This window comes from Larus michahellis, chromosome 6 (assembly GCF_964199755.1).
Source record: "Larus michahellis chromosome 6, bLarMic1.1, whole genome shotgun sequence".
Taxonomy (NCBI): domain Eukaryota; kingdom Metazoa; phylum Chordata; class Aves; order Charadriiformes; family Laridae; genus Larus; species Larus michahellis.
The window spans coordinates 33304924-33321071 of record NC_133901.1 but is presented as its reverse complement, the minus strand read 5'-3'; the positions used below and the strand labels follow the sequence as shown (position 1 = coordinate 33321071).

Here is a 16148-nt window from a genome sequence, read left to right as displayed (position 1 = left end):
GATGGTTAAGATAAAATCCTCCATGTGTTATGGCAGAGTTATCAGCTTTGCTCAAGCTGCCCCTGAGTAACATGTCTGATGGAAGTACAAAACCACGGAGATGGCGATCACATGGTGACATTACCTGTAGCTCACCAAACCTTGGGCTGTTGCATGCCCTGCTCGGCCATCTGGTCTTGGTGGTCTGTCACAAAAGGGAGACAAAAGACCCAAGGTAGTGTCCAACAGAGCATTTTGGACGGGGAAAAAACCACTGCAGTTTAAGGGGAAACTTACTGGTGTCTGACTCCAAATACTTCCAGTTTGCCTTGAAATTCTACAACCATTATATATTTACTTTCTCATGGCATATACATCCTAAGAGGTAAGAAGACACTGCCCACTTGTTCTTTTACCTTTGATCAGCATTCGTTCTCCAAGGGCTCATAACCCAACTCAGTTGCTCTTTCAGATCTGTATTTTCCAACTAATACCCATTTCCAACGAATATTTCAACGTTTTCTGCAGGTGCGGTAGAGAGAGTAAAGAAAATTAGAGACTACGCCTTTGTGCACTTCAATAAAAGAGAATATGCGGTGGAAGCTATGAAAGCCTTGAATGGGAAGGTAAAGCTGCTGTAAATGCTAATTCACGGGGCTTATGTGCAGTGTATTATACACAACTGAAACAAAGCCGTCTGGTTTATTAGCTACAGAAACATCCTGAAGGTGTTAGCCCTATTTTCTCTTTGCAAGCTGCTTTTATACCTCTGAATTCGCCTTTCAGCAGCTCTGATGCACACAAACTGTTCATTTTGGCTTCTTGCTCCTTGCATTTGTGCTAAATGTTTGCCCAGCTCAGAGTGTAGTTCGCTGCTCAAGAAAAAACCAAAAAGCAGAGCAAAGCCGAAACAAGGACTCACAAACAAGGGGTTATGAGCTCCCTTGGCTCACATTCACATCTTTTTTCCACGTCTACCAACAAAAACACTCACAGGACAGCATGCGAATGACAAATCGGGACAAACAAGGTCAACCCAAAACATCTGCTCCAAATTCAGATGCGGATTTGCAAGAAGGTTGCTGTATTTAGTACTTCTTGCACTACATGTAATTCACGGCACTGTAATGCAAGAGCTGTTCCCAAAGAGGTGTTAACGCCGCTCCTATTTTTAGTGCTATTGCTATTCTCCATAGGAGCACATATAATCTCACTGATTTATGTGCTGCTTTGCAGGGAAGCGAAGCCTTTTGAAGGCTTCACAACTAGGCTGCTTTGGTTATGGAGCCTCTCCTGGCTAGGGTCAGGGCTGGGTGCTCTCAACACGTTAGGCCTTCACCCAGCCAGTGCCTTCTTCCACCTGTGGGAGGGAGACTTTGGCTCTTTTTGGGTGGTTTTCTGCATCTTCCCATCCCATTAGCAAACCATGTGGGGAAAATGCCTCCCTAGGCAGGATAATCCCCATGCATTTTGGAGACTTACACCTGTGCTTCTCCCGTGCTCTCTCCACACCACTCTGGCATGAAGGTGCTGGATGGGTCCCCGATTGAGGTGACATTAGCCAAACCCGTTGACAAGGACAGCTACGTCAGATACACCCGGGGCACAGGCGGCAGAGGTACCATGCTGCAAGGAGAATACACCTACGCCTTCGGACATGTGTACGACCCCGCCACTGCCTACCTGGGTGCCCCAGTTTTCTACGCACCCCAAGCCTACGCAGCTATTCCCAACCTCCACTTCCCTGCCACCAAGGGGCTCAGCAACAGGAGCATCATCCGGCCCCCGTCCATCCGAGGTAACTCCTGTCATGCCAATACTCAGCTCTAGCAAAATATCTCTGCTGGGGCTTGGGTGGCTGCTCCCTAGACTCGTGTTGAGGGCATTGGCTTTGCCCTGGATTCTGGACCTCTTTCAGAGAGGGATGGAAAACAGTTTTTAGACTCTGTCCTTCCTAAAGGAGCAGTGATCTTCCAGCAGACCAAGCAGGGCATAAAAAAAATAACCATTTTCCCAGAGCGAGCCTGAAAGAGCGTCCAGATTGCCCTCGATCCAGCATAAATAAACACAAATCCTCCTGGTTTTGCCCCAGCGGGGAAGACCAAATAAAACAGCTTTCCTTTCCCCCCTTCAGAGCCAACTTCCTCAACCAGGCACCGGCACAGCTCTCCACTGTGTTTCCGCTTCACTTTGAAGGTCACAGGGAAAGTATTTCCAGTCCTGGTGTTTTCTGACCCAAAGCCATGGAGTTTCCCAAGGAGGTCTCGCATTGCCCTGTTGCAGGGTAGGGAACCAGCACTGAAATCAAGGAAGCCATTAATTGTGAGCCTTGGGAGATGGACTCCTTTCGGGGAGGGATCATTAACCTAATAATAAGCAGTCTATGAAAACAGAGTATTTCTGAAAGCTGCCTTTGATCTTGGGTGACCACACCTGGAACCAAATAAAATTCCCAGGCTCAGGTACCCCCAAATTAAATATTGTTGCAGTCATCATTTGGTAAGTGCAGAAGCTTGGGGGGTTAGCAAAAAAACCAAATAAATCTGCCCATTTGATCTTCCTTCCAAAGACGATGCCTGTGGCAGTCAGCTTGTGTCCCCAAGCCCATGGCCAGGTCCCATGGCAGGCTGGCACCCTGTGTGGCACCCTGGTAGGGCTGGCAAGGACTGTGCTGGCGAATTATTCCCCCTTCCCAAGGAAGGGGACAGGGGAGCGGGAATATCCCCTTGCTGCCCCCCATGTTTTTGCCTGCACAGGTGAAAGAAGCTTCTACGAAGGTTGCATTGGGAAAGGTGCAGATGTGACAACCCACCAGGCTTCTCTTGCCTTACAGTCTCCCCAGACTCCCAAGTAGGGCTCCCTGAGGAAAAACGGAATCACAACACGGTGGGGGGAAAAGTCTTTTAGTTCATATAAGCCATGTATAAACTCTGAATTCCTCAAGACAGTGAAATTACACTGGTGGGTAGCAAGTGATATCAGATGTCCCCTTTCTGCCTTGCAACAACAAATCTAGGTAGAAAGATGCCACAAAACCAAAATGATCAGAGAAGATAGAAACTGGGTCATAAAGAAGCAGGGCTTCCCCCCAAAAAACCTCACCTGTCCAAGCATATGAGCCCGAAGAGAAAGGGTGTCAATGTTGACCCTGGGTTTTCCCAGCAGCAGGCTGTGGTAGGTTTCTGCCCATCTTCTTCCCAAACCCAGTGAGTGGGTCTAACTTTTCCATTTCAGCGAGAATCAGGGTAATTTTTCCGGTGATTTGATTCAGTTTAATGCCTTCTTACATTCCTAGAAATTTACATGAATGTACCTGTAGGGGCTGCGGGAGTTAGAGGACTGGGAGGTCGTGGCTACCTGGCGTACACGGGCCTGGGGCGCGGATACCAGCTCAAAGGAGAAAAGAGGGGAGAGGATAAACTCTACGACCTCTTGCCAGGAATGGAGCTCACGCCGATGAACCACGTCACGCTAAAGCCCCAAGGGATCAAACTCGCTCCTCAGGTGCGTGCGCGAAAATGAGAATCAATATCCCGGCCAGAGGTTGTCTTTGCCCAAAATGCTTTTGGGGAAACGGCCCCCTGCTTGAATCTGCACTGGGGACTGATAACTAAAACCATTTTTGCATCTCAAAAAGGCATTAAAAAAATAAAATATTACTAGTTCCATCTTGCAATACCTACGGTATTGTGGTATTACGGTGTCTGCTCTCCCTCGGAGGGGAGCTTTCATAAATGCCCATGGGTGTAAGATGAAATCCAGCTATGGCTGTCGCCCCATAAAAGCACTGAGGGTGAAGAAACTCTCACCCAAAATGGGTTTGATAAACAGGATGCCTCGCTCGGGGCTTTACCAAGAAATAAATGTGCATATATAGGAAAACAATGTACATTTTAAAATCATTTATGGGGAAAGAGGTGTTGACTGCCTGCACATCCCAGCCCAGCACAGAAACTCTGGTTGCTCAAGGAGGCTTTTGATGTGGTTGTGCGTGCGGGACTGGGATCCAGCTGGATGGATGAGGGCTGAGGAGAACAAACCCAGAATAAATTCCCCGAGTTTCAGAGGGTCTGGCTCTGGCGGCAGCTCCTTTCCCCTTACATCATCCAAAGCAACATGAGAAACTAACTTCACTCTGAATTTTGAAGCACATCTTTGCCTATTGATACTTCAATTGCCACAGCATCTGGCTCGCTGAAGTGTATGAAAACATCCTTTTCTCCCCCGGAAAACTGGAAAGTGGGTTTTTTCGCCCCCTCCCTGCAAAATTTCACAGTCCCCTTACTCTATTTTATCAGCATATAAGAGGGGTGAAATAGCCTAAGCAGTGCTGCACCACCTTAGGGCAACTGAAATGCATTTTTTCATCTTCCCAGCTATGCCAAACCATCGCTGCCTGTATGTCAAACAGCACAGTAACAGTGCCGGGCCCTTGCAACGCTGTTTTTTTGGGGCACATTTTTCCCAGCAGCTGAGCTCCCTAATCCCCCCACTGCTACTATTTTAAAACAGCAGGTCCTAAACAGCTACAGCTTGCTTCATGACATCCTTATTAATAGGACAGCCTCATTAATACCTGGCAACTTGGTCGGCTTCCCCATCCGTTGCACTGAGACCGTTTCAACAGCATCTTTAAAATGATGGATTTCGTTGCCATTGCCTAGCTGGGATGCCCGGTGTTAATAAGTAGATCTGCCTTCTTGAGGATTTAAATGTTGGTGTAACATTATAAAACTGACATCCATATAAAGGTGTTGGGACAGCAGGGGACAGGTGTTGCTATAGCAAAAAGTGTAATGGACTAGTCTAATTTACACTATGAAGTGCTAAACTGCAGTTGGAGCTAGGGTTACAAAATCAAAAGCAGCACTGACATTTAAATGTTACACTTTCATTCTAAATAAAATCAAGTGTAATTTTTAAATAGGGTAGACCACAGAAAGACACAGGTTGGAGGCGCCCGAGGGTCTGGGATCCGACCCACGGCCAGTGCCGTAAAGGCCCAAGACCCAACATCTTCCCAGCTGAGTGTCAGATCTGGTGGAGCTACTTGAAAAAAAAACCAAACTGGTCCAAACACTGCTCACAGGGAGGCACGGGAACACCATGCTCTTTTCAAACCCGATTGGGACAGTACACACGCAGTGGGTTAAAAAAACAAAAACCCACAAAAAAACCCACAAAAACCCACAAAAAAAACCCCCAAAGCCAAAGCAAGAGAATTTCTGGACAGTGATTCCCAATTACCATGGAATAAGCTGTGCTAAGGCTGGGGGCAACGCGGTTCAGCGTTTCTCTTTCCAACTATTGAAGCCTGTATAATTAATTGGATGGAAACACTGCCTTTTTTCTTTTTCTTTTTTTTTTTTAAAAAAAAAAGGAGACTATTTGGAGTTTTCATGCACTGTAAACCACTAAGCCGGGGAGGTAACAGAGCAGTGAAGATGAATGCAACCCTAGTGTTTTAGCACTGTTAAACAGACGTGCACAGATAGAGTTTTTGGGGAGAATTCAAAGAAAACCACACCAATAACAGAATAAAACAGCTAATCAGCAAAAGGACAAAGCTGTCCAATTTAACGGGGTAGTAATTAACTTCAGGAATTACACAGGTCTTTAAAATATAAAAAAAATGGATGAATCTTATACTTCAAGGTGAATGTAGTATCCTGTCAACCATTTATTTTATGTTTCTTTCGCTAAGCCTTGGGGAAGCTGCCACGGCACCCCTGAAAACCCTTTGGAGGGAAGGAAGCTGACCGGTGCAGGGGCTGGAGCTGGGCGAGAAGGCTATTGAGCGGCAATTAACCCGAGCAAAAAATCCTTTTTCTCCCTTCTAGATCTTAGAAGAAATCTGCCAGAAAAACAACTGGGGACAACCTGTTTACCAGCTCCACTCTGCAATTGGCCAAGACCAAAGACAGCTCTTCCTGTACAAAATCACCATCCCTGCCCTTGCCAGCCAGAATCCCACCATGTATGTAACTATTTGAGGTTTTCTGGGGTTTAGGATTTTTTTTTTTAAATTCCATTTTATCTAGCATCTCTCCTCAAAATACAATTTCACAGGTCTCTCTCTCTCTATATATATATATATATGTATTTATATATTAGGGAGAAAAACATCCACAAACTAAACCGGACCGATAGTGATGTCTACCACGCTCAGTGCTCTCTCTCTGGTGGCGCAAAGATTAGAGAAAGCCAGAAATGATCAGGCAAAAGGGCGCTTTTTAGTACAAAAATAAAGCATATGCTAGCTCTTGTGGGGAAAAAGAAAGCAGCTCGAAGGAACATGCTGACAATTCAGTTCCAAATACGATTCTAAGCATTTCTGACCTAAAACATTGTTTGCTGTGTATTTTAAAGAAAAATCCAGACTTCAGCAGGCTTTCTCTTGGACTGAAAATGCCCAGCGTGCTCTGACAGGACGTTGTGTCCAAAATGCTAGGGCTGATAAACTCAGCAAAGTAGCTGGACTACTATGAGGAGAGTCTTTTTTGTTAATGCATCAGCACAGTAAAATAATGTTTCCATTTGATACGCGGGATGATGCCACCAATGAGTGGATCAAAACATCTTGCAGGAAAGTCCTAGAGCAAAAAAAACCAAAAACAAGCTGACATTTTGCTGTACTCACAGACATCCCTTCACGCCACCTAAGCTCAGTGCCTATATCGATGAAGCCAAAACCTACGCAGCAGAATACACCCTTCAGACGCTGGGGATTCCCACGGAAGGAGCAGAGGTGCCTCCTGCAGCCCCAGCTTTTCCAGGTATGGGAAGGTCTGTACAGCAAAGGTCTCCGGGAATCTTATTTTGCCTGCTGCTTCCTTGAGGATGTCAAGAACAAAGCCATTTTTGGCCACTGAGGACAGCCTGGCTGTGCTCCCCCACACCCCTCTACCTTGACTTGTGTTACTTATGTGTATGGCATCTTTATTGCCTATATGGTAATTTTTCTCTATATCGGGACTACCCAAATTACGGTGTGCTTACCACAGAGCATCTCAGGCTGGAGGCACCAGGGTGGGGGGTGGTTCTCTGGTCCGACCCTGCTCCCAGCAGGGTCAATGCCACAGATACAGCAGGTTGCCTGGGGCCGTGTCCGGGCAAGTTGGTCCAAGGATGGGAATCCACCACTGCTTGGACCCCATCCCAGGTATGCGCCTCCTTCCAGTTTGTGGATGCCTCCCTTCAACTGGGAGCCCCTGATAGGATGCAGGATCCAGAATTGGCATACCCGATGATCCTTCCTGGCTGCAGTCTGGCTGATGCCACCCAGGATGGCATGGATCTTCCTCACTGCAAAGATGAATGGTTGATTGATTCACGGTCCATTCATCCTCCCCCAGCACCCCCAGCTCTTTTTGAACCAACACTTTTGATTTCATCTGCCAAAGAAATCATAGAATCATAGAATTGCCTAGGTTGGAAGGGATCTTTCAGATCATCTAGCCCAACCGTCAACCTAATTCTGACAGAAAACATCACTAAACCATATCTCTAAGCTCTACGTCTACCCATCTTTTAAGTACCTCCAGGGATGGTGCCTTAACCACTTCCCTGGGCAGCCTGTGCCAATGCTTAATAACCCTTTCAGTGTAAAATTTTTTCCTAATATCTAATCTAAACCTCCCCTGGAGCAACTTGAGGCCGTTTCCTCTTGTCCCATTGCCTCTTACTTAGGAGAAGAGACTGACCCCCACCTCTTTACCCCCTCCTTTCAGGGAGTTGTAGAGCACGCTAAGGTCTCTCCTCAGCCTCCTTTTCTCCAGGCTGAACACCCCCAGCTCCCTCAGCCGCTTCTCACAAGACTTGTGCTCCAGACCCCTCACCAGCTCCATTGCTCTGGAGACGCTCCAGCCCCTCGATGTCTTTTTCATGGTGAGGGACCCAAAACTGGACACAGCCTTCGAGGTGGGGCCTCGCCAGTGCCCAGTACAGGGGGACAATTGCTGCCCCAGTCCTGCTGGCCACACTGTTCCTGATACAGGCCAGGATGCTGTTGGCCTTCTTGGCCACCTGGGCACACTGCTGGCTCATATTCAGCCACTGTCGACCAACACCCCCAGGTCCTTTTCTGCTGGGCAGCTCTCCAGCTGCTCTGCCCCAGGCCTGTAACGCTGCACGGGGTTGTTGCGATGCAACCGTGAAAGTTAGGATCTGATCCCAGCTCTCACCACCCCCGGAAGGTTTTTTTTTCCCAGTTTGGGAATTCATACTCAACAGCTTTTGAAACTGCCCAAAACATCTTGGGAAGTCATGGAAAACACAGGCTGGGAGCAGGAATCCAGCTCGCAGGCATTACATTGACCGTGCTCTCCAGCATGACCGTGATTCTGATGTAGTGGGAGCAACTCATGCCAAACTGCACATGAGGAATGCATTAGTCAGTACTATTGAGTTGTTTGGAGTGTCTCAAGGATGGATTTTAAAAAAAAAAAAAAAAAAAAATCTATCCGGCTTCCTGCCACAAGAGTCCGCAAAAGCCACAGAAAAATCAATTTGTCTGGGTTTGTGCAAGCTTCCGCAGCGTGGAAACCAAATGGGCTCTTTATTGAATTCAGTTTCCACTTACTGCTTAATTATAATCTCTCCTTTTTCTTTCATCCGCCCTTATTTATTTGTCTTGGAAACTCAACAAATTGACATATATTAAACTTTCTGCTTGCAACACACACTGGTCCTTGATCAGGGCTTGCTGAAGTCCAGCTCAGCTCAGACCATGCCCAGGTGGCAGCTCATTTTTCTTATGATGGTGGCAGATACTCTTTAAATGACGTATTTCTCCATTCCTAGTTGAAAGGTCGCACCTTACTTTGCTGGTGCAAAGAAGATACTTTGAGCAGACACAATACTCAAATTACAGCAAATTTCTCATGTTTTCCCCAAAGGTGACTCCTCCGACGAGACAACGTGCTCTCAGTGTTGCCCAATATCTCCATTCCCTGCACCAAGAGGACCTCGGCTCTGACTGACATTGAGTTGTTCCCATTGCCCAGCTGGTCAGTCAGAGATTTTGGACCCTGGGAGATGTAGTTTGTCAGCAGAGCCTGAGCCTGGTCCAGCAGAGAGCCAATCATTCCCCAGCTGCTCTTCCCCAATTTGGGCTTTGTCTTAATCCGATTCTTTCACAACAAAGTATTGTGGTCTGGTCAAAAAGCTGCTATCCCCTGCTTTCAGACAAACCAGCCCCAAACGACGTTTGTTTTCCCAGTGATTCATTTTAAACCAGCAAAGCCAACATTTTCCCATGGAAAATTTTCAAGTGTTGAAACCACATTTTCCATTAGAAACTGATGGGAAAAAAAAAAAAATCCAGTTTACTAAATATTTTCTCCTCGATGTTGCATAGAGGGACTTTCCCTCCTCTCTAATGTGGCTGTCCTGAATTTTATGCATTTTGACTGTGAAAGGTATCGGAGCCATATTTTCCCTACGAAACCTGCCCAGATTTCCTCTATATTCCCTCATTTTCTTGCCCTCCTCACGTCATGCACTGGGGCACGGGTACAGGGCACCATTAACACCCTCTTAGCTCAGAAATAATCGCAGCCCAAGGAAAAAATATGCCACAGAGAAGGACGTTTTTCAAGTAGGGTGTTTAACAAATAACAGGTGAGAAAATGCAGTACTTTTCCAGCTTCTTTTTGTTACCTTTAACGTGGAGAAAAAACATGCCAGAAATGACCTATTTAATTTAATTAGATTATTCCCATTAACAAACCCATTGCTCCCTACGTCATTCCCATCGGCAGCAAAGTCCTGCCATCAAAAGCTCTCAGGCGATGGTGAATTTTGAACAGGTTTTCCATTAATCTGCATTTTTTCCCCTCCTTTCCGCTGCAGGATATACCATTGCTAACGCAGCTGCGACGGTTGCAGCCACCCAGCTCAAACAAGCAGTGACTATGGGACAAGATCTAGCGACGTACGCAGCCTACGAAGCCTACCCCGCCTTCGCCGTCGCTGCACGCAGCGATGGCTACGGAGCGTTTTAATCCTGTCTTTAATCAGGTTCCCTTAAATGGAGCACAGGCAGGAAGGAAAAAAAAAAAAATCTGTCTGGTAATTCTTACACCCTCGTGATTTTAACTGAATCTGTCGCCAAAGGTTAGATTTTAGTCGGAGTTTCAGTCTTGTAGTTCTTTAGTTTCATAAGAGGATACTAGGGGGAGAAAGGAGAGATAAAAAAAAAAAATAAAAAAATTACTCAAAATCAGACTTTCACACTAGAAAGCAAAATCTCAGACCAGAAAATAAGTTGTTCTCAGGTGTGTGTATATACATACATACATACATATATATATGTATATATACATACACACCATTGTGTGTGTGTTTACAAGCACCAACCTGTGCTGAAAGCAGTTGGTCCCGTGGACCCTGTGACATGGGACCGGGGAGGGATGGAGTGTCCTGTGTATCAGGAGTTCTCCTCCGTTCACCCCAAAATCTCTCGAGCCAGGCAGAGCAGCGGGTAAAATGAAAGGTCGCCCTTTGGTCTCCGGTTTGCCTCTTACTACCTCCCAGCATCCCGTGCCACCAGTGCCGTGGGGATGTGGTTCAGGCATCTCAACCGTCTTTTAAATCCATTCTGGCACAGCCAAGGAAAAAAGACATCTATCATAAGCGTGTCTGCCCAGACTAACAGGCTAGTTTGCACGGTCTTGAACGCTGATTTGATTTTTAAAGCAGGAGGCAAGCATTCAGCAGAGTTTTCTCTCTTACTTTGCTACTTCCCAGCCACACCTGCAAGTCGCAAACCAGCAAATAACGGTGTATTTTCTCCACCTCCAACCAAATGGCACATGCAGTGAAAGACAGGAAAACTTTTAGGACTATGAAGTTCGAGGACCAAAAAAAGTGCTATTCATTAGGGACAATTCTCTACTTAATTAGAGCACAAGAGCTCACAGCTGTGGCCTGGTAATAACAGATAACAGGGACCTCTACAGGAGTAAAATTTTACACAGGGAACATTTTCGACAGGATGGAAAGAGCCCTGCCTGGCTGTCAATGCCGCTTTACACATTAAAGCACGGCTGCTGGCTGCTGCGATTCTTGCAAAAATCAATTTAGTGGAAGAGGGTTCACGCCAACAGTAAAGGCGCCTCTTGTTTTGGAGAGCACCGGCATTGGTGTTGCGTTTGAATGCTTTGGGGATGCTGAGAGCATCCTTTGGTTTACAGCAGGAGGGCATTATCCATTTGTTTTTGCCATTGGATTGAGGCAGGAATAACAATGCTCTAGAGATATAGGAGAAACCCAGTGTTAGATAACTACAGCAGACATGTTAATCCTATATAATATATCCTATACAGTAATGCACACTAAGAAAACTTGAATCTGCTCAGTCTAGGACCAAAAAAACCCTATTTAGGGGGGAGATTTCACAACTGAGGTGATGATGCCCATTAATTCCAATAGGTCTGGCCCCAAATTTTTCATCTGGTCTAAACGAGGTAATGTGGCACTTTACCAGCCATTTTAAGCGGAGCTTTTCCGATGCATCCCCAAAGCTGTACAAAGCACAACGGTCTGTGACAAGGTGTTGGCTACCAGGAGATAAGTGTTTTCTCTTCTTATGCTGCATCTGACTCGATTTCGCTAGGAATGGAACAAAAACACACAAGCTGTATAATTTGCGGTCCTATTAGACCCTTTCTATTTATAAAGTAGCTCCTTAGGGTGATCCTAAAGGTATTACAAGCCCTCTGTGGTTGCCTTTCGGCATGCTTGGCTTCGCAGAAAACGACAAACCTGTTCACAGAGGGTGAAATAACAGAGAGTGTTGTAGGTATTGTGGCTTTATTTTTCTCTTCTGTCTGTGTCTTTTAAGTCGTGTTTGGCTGCCAACGAGTCACATATCCCTGCATGTCTCTCTCTCGAAGACTACTGTTGGCAGAAAGTGTTTCTCACTTTCCACGTTCAGTAACTTTAGTCTGCTTTTTCAGCTATTTATATAAGTTCAGAAAGATGTCAAAGAAAAGGGCAAGAAGCAGTATTAAAAAGTGTGTGCATGAAGCACTTATTTTTGTACACTTAGTACAATATTTGTATAGAGTTTTAACACTATGAAGTGTAGCGAAAAATCACACCGTCCATTTACTGGAGGACAATCATGTACGTCTAAACAGAATAAAGTGAAAATGGCAGCTCAATTATCCATTACGAGGAAATTATGACTGGGATTAAATTCTGTGAAGCAAGTCTGTAATTCTAGAGTAATCCAGGGACATTAACTGGACTTTGAAATATCATTAAAACTTTTTAAACCAACATACCTGCCTCCGTCCTTTTATACCCGGCGTTTCATCTGAAAGGGTCATCCTGTGCATGGTAAATAAGAGCACACTTTGCTCTGTAGGGATCGATTCGAGGTCAGACAGGCAAAGTCACAAGCTGCTCAGCAATGCCTGGCGTGTTTTCAGCATGCACTTTGGTGACACTTGGCATGCATACGCAGCAGAAAAATCAGCAGTTACGCTTCTGCAGTTGTAAGTAAAAAAATCACAGGGGTTAAGGGTTTTTTTCCACCGCCTCTTTGGCCAAGATTTATCTGTCTGTGAATGCTGCAGGAATCCCTTTTGCTATAAATTTATTACAGTGGTAACACCTTTGTTCCTTACCTGGTCCCAATGGAGGTGTCTTGGGGGGGTGATATTGATAGCAAGACAGCACCGTGCAAAAATAAGGGGGTAGACAGGGCGACACGTGACTTAGGGCTGTGATGGATTGGTCTCACCTTGGGAAGGGCCTGTTGCGAGGTCGCTGACGGGTAGAGCAAGGACAGCCCAGGTTGTTCTAAGAAGAGGAGGACCTGCCACTTGGAAGACCCTCACAGTTAAATGACTGAGCAATAGCAATTCCTGCTTTCACGCCCAGTACAAAGGGTTCTGGTTTTGCACCTTTTCAGAGTGATCCTGAGCCCAGTAAGCGGGGGAAGATCTGGTACCTTGCTAACGATAGCAGTCAGCACCCAACCAAAGGCCTCCCTACCAAGCCAAAAGAGATTTCGCCAAAATAGCTTGACATTGTTCTTCCAGACTTACAAAGAGGTCAGCTGTATTCTGGGCTTTAGCAAGAACAGAAGCTCTGCCAGCTCGATTATTTTACCTCATTAGCTTTTTCTGATGTCCTGCTTTCGTTTTCTTTGAAACCAGGGCAATGGCAGAATTCATTTTTGTTTCCCCTCTTGGAGAACTGAGATTCCCTCTTTACTCAGCAGCAGCTGGATGCTGAATTTTGGAGAGAACGAATGATTTTTCAGGAAAGCTCAAACCCACAACCCAACGTAAAAAACATTACTTCCCATTTGTAAAGATGTGGGCTCCCAGCAGTAGCAAGACAAAGCCAAAAAACATATCCATCCTCCATGAACAAGCCTAAGACATGTTTGGGCCCTAAGTGATGAGAAGATCAATGGCCCAGAAAAATCAGCAGATAGACACACATTTGGCTGCTTGCAGGGCAGGAGGTACAAAAACTGCGTTTTCCTACTCCCTTCTTCCATCCAGCCCTGTTCTGAACGTCTCTATAGCGTGGGGCCTCGCATACAAGGTGCAAAGTGAGAATAAAACACGTCTGCGGATTACACAACAACTCCGCCTTTGGATCTGGATAGACATCCCACACAGAAACTATTTCCCATGTCCCACTGAAACCCCCTCTTTAATTCCATGGCACAAGGTCTCCTGTGACTTTCAAGGGGAGTCGCTTTATCTTTGACCTTGCATGGCTCCCTTTTCCCAGTAGCCCAGCTACATCTCTCACAGACCACCTCATCTCCCCATCACATACCTACCTGGATTTCCCTTTTTAGGGCAAAAAAAACCCCCAAACCTTCGGAGGGTGACATTCCAGACAGGGACCACAAATCACTGCTGTTCACTAGCTGCTTGGGGGTCAGCCTGGCCCTGGAGCTACTCATGTTACGTTCATGGGATGCTCCTTTCTTCCAAGGGCTGGAAATTATCATGTCCCCCCAGACCCTCGGTCTTGGCCAAAACTGCAATTCTCAGCTGACCTTTGTTAAGTGCCAGTGGGGGGCTTAGACATCCCCTACCCATCAACCCCCCTCCTTCAGGGGGGTGGGCTGCTCTATCCCTGGAGATCCTCTGCCACCTCAAACTCCTCTCTATACCCAGAGACTTGTCCCAGCCCGGCTCCAGCTACCTGCAGGAGATGGGGACTGAGCACTTCCAGATTTGGGGCTCATTAAGCGAAACACTGAAAGAGTGACGTTCCTTGGTCCCCAGACCCATGCAGATCGCTGCCGGTGGACCCGTAGGTAGGTGGCACCCAAATATCCTCTGCGGGAACGCATGCAAACAGCACCGGACAATGACAGGATCAGACAGATCCCAAAAGCCTGCATCAAAGCCCGGAGAGAGAAGAGGGATTCTTCCCTCCCCCGCCCCACCCCAGTGCCTTGGGTCAGATCCTAATTTAGCATCTCTTCTGCAGCTCCAAAATACTGTCGGTAAATTCAGGCAGGGTAAGATGTCGTGCAAGAGGAAAGTCGCGGCACGGCCAAGTTTTGCAGAGGAGCTCTGCAAGGCGGCTCAGCCTGCAGACGCAAATGAGTTTCTCAAGTTCATACTACTTTATGCCCCTCAATAAAAAAAAAAAAAAAAAAAAAAAAATGGTGGAGTTTTGCTCTCCTCCCCGAGCACGTACGCAGGGCACAAATGGCTATACATCGAAGAAGAGCAGCCCGAGCAAGGGAAGAGCAACTGTGATGAGCAACGCTATATTTAACGTCTGGCAAGTTGCCCAAATTCCTGCAAAATTTGCCTGGGCTGTGGCTCTGCTTAGCGGCGAGCTCGTCCTCCTGTAAAACGGCACTGGCACCTAGCGGCTGCCGGATTCAACCACGGCATCCCGAAACGTCTGGCGGGGAGGAGGGAAGGGCTGGTCGCCACCGTGTGCCAACAGCAGGTGACAGCCACAGCGTCATAAATAGAGCAAACGGAACAGGGGACTTCTCTCAACAGCCTTCCTCCCAACCGCGGCTCTCGGAGCTGCCGGGTTTTCTAGGAGCAGAAAAATTATGAAAATTTCTAAAAAAAACCCCCAAAAACCCAAACAAACCTCCCCCAAGCATCAAAAAGCCTGTGCCCACTGGTGACAAATCAATAAATAAGCCTTGTATGACGTGTTTCGCAAGGGAACCTGCTCTGGGGCCCTGGTGGGGCTCCCCAGATACCCTAATTCTGTCTCTGAACACCTCTGCTCCCACAAGAAACACCAGCTTCCTAAAAACTCTCTTTTGGGGGTCAGATGCTCACGTTTTACAGGACAAATCTTACCCAGGAGCATTTTAACTGTGCGATTCAATTTTGCTTGCATACACACGTTCAGTCTGAGCACTACTAAAAATAAAGCCCACGGTTAGCGTAATGCAATAATACAAACAAAATTATCCGAAACGGTGAAATAAAACACCTCAGTGTTAACCTGAGAAAAAATGAATCACTGTTTCCTTTTTCCCCAATGTGTTTCTTTTTAGGAAAACAGGAGCGCTCCCATGTAATTTATTCTAGTTTACACAGCCTAAGTGTGATGGCAAGTAGAGAGAGAGTGATTGTCAGACTGGGATTCGTTAGGCAGCACCATTTCCAGACCAGAAAGCAGCTCCCGTGTTCCATAAAGATGATCTAACCTTGTTTTAAGGGGCTGCGTTGTTTTTCGTCACCGTGCTTGGTCCCGCCTGAAAACACGAGCAAAGTGGGAAAAGCTTTTGCAAGAAACTTTCTGGCTCATTTCGCAGCTTGAGCCTTGCTGCGCTGACCAAGCCTGTCCCACGGCACAGTGGGATGCTGGAGCAGCATCCTCTGCTGCTGCCCATATCCCGCTGACGCCACTGCTGCCATCAGAGCGATTTTGCTGACAAGAACAGGGCAGATGGGCCGTCTGGGTGAGTTATGAGGAAAGGACATTAAGAACATCTTCTTCAGGGATTTGATTCCCAGCGTTGCTCTTCCAAAGCTCGCTCTTTCCTGACTCAATATTGCGATTGCTTTGAGCTCCTCCGGATGGGGATCTCTGAGACTGATTGCAGCTGGTTTAAAATGAATAATTCATTCTCTCCTACTGATTTTAAAGAGAGGTAAAATTATCCGACTGACGATTCTCTGAAGAATTAAAGAGATTGCATACAA

At 46.5% G+C, this 16148-nt stretch overlaps 1 protein-coding gene across 6 annotated transcripts in view; it reads left to right on the top strand.

Moving 5' to 3' along the window:
• Positions 1–12264, top strand: part of A1CF (APOBEC1 complementation factor) — a 30175-nt gene extending 17911 nt beyond the window's left edge. For 3 of the 6 annotated variants that reach the window (XM_074592162.1, XM_074592168.1, XM_074592163.1), the window contains 6 exons: positions 508–605; positions 1507–1777; positions 3275–3483; positions 5820–5956; positions 6622–6755; positions 9832–12264. In XM_074592162.1, the coding sequence (XP_074448263.1) occupies positions 508–605; positions 1507–1777; positions 3275–3483; positions 5820–5956; positions 6622–6755; positions 9832–9983 (1001 nt within the window). In that variant the 3' untranslated portion in view covers positions 9984–12264. Of the gene's footprint in view, positions 1–507; positions 606–1506; positions 1778–3274; positions 3484–5819; positions 5957–6621; positions 6766–9831 lie in introns of all 6 variants that reach the window. The other 3 variants (XM_074592167.1, XM_074592164.1, XM_074592166.1) reach the window with 3 other exon arrangements.
• The last annotated feature ends 3884 nt before the right edge of the window (positions 12265–16148 follow it).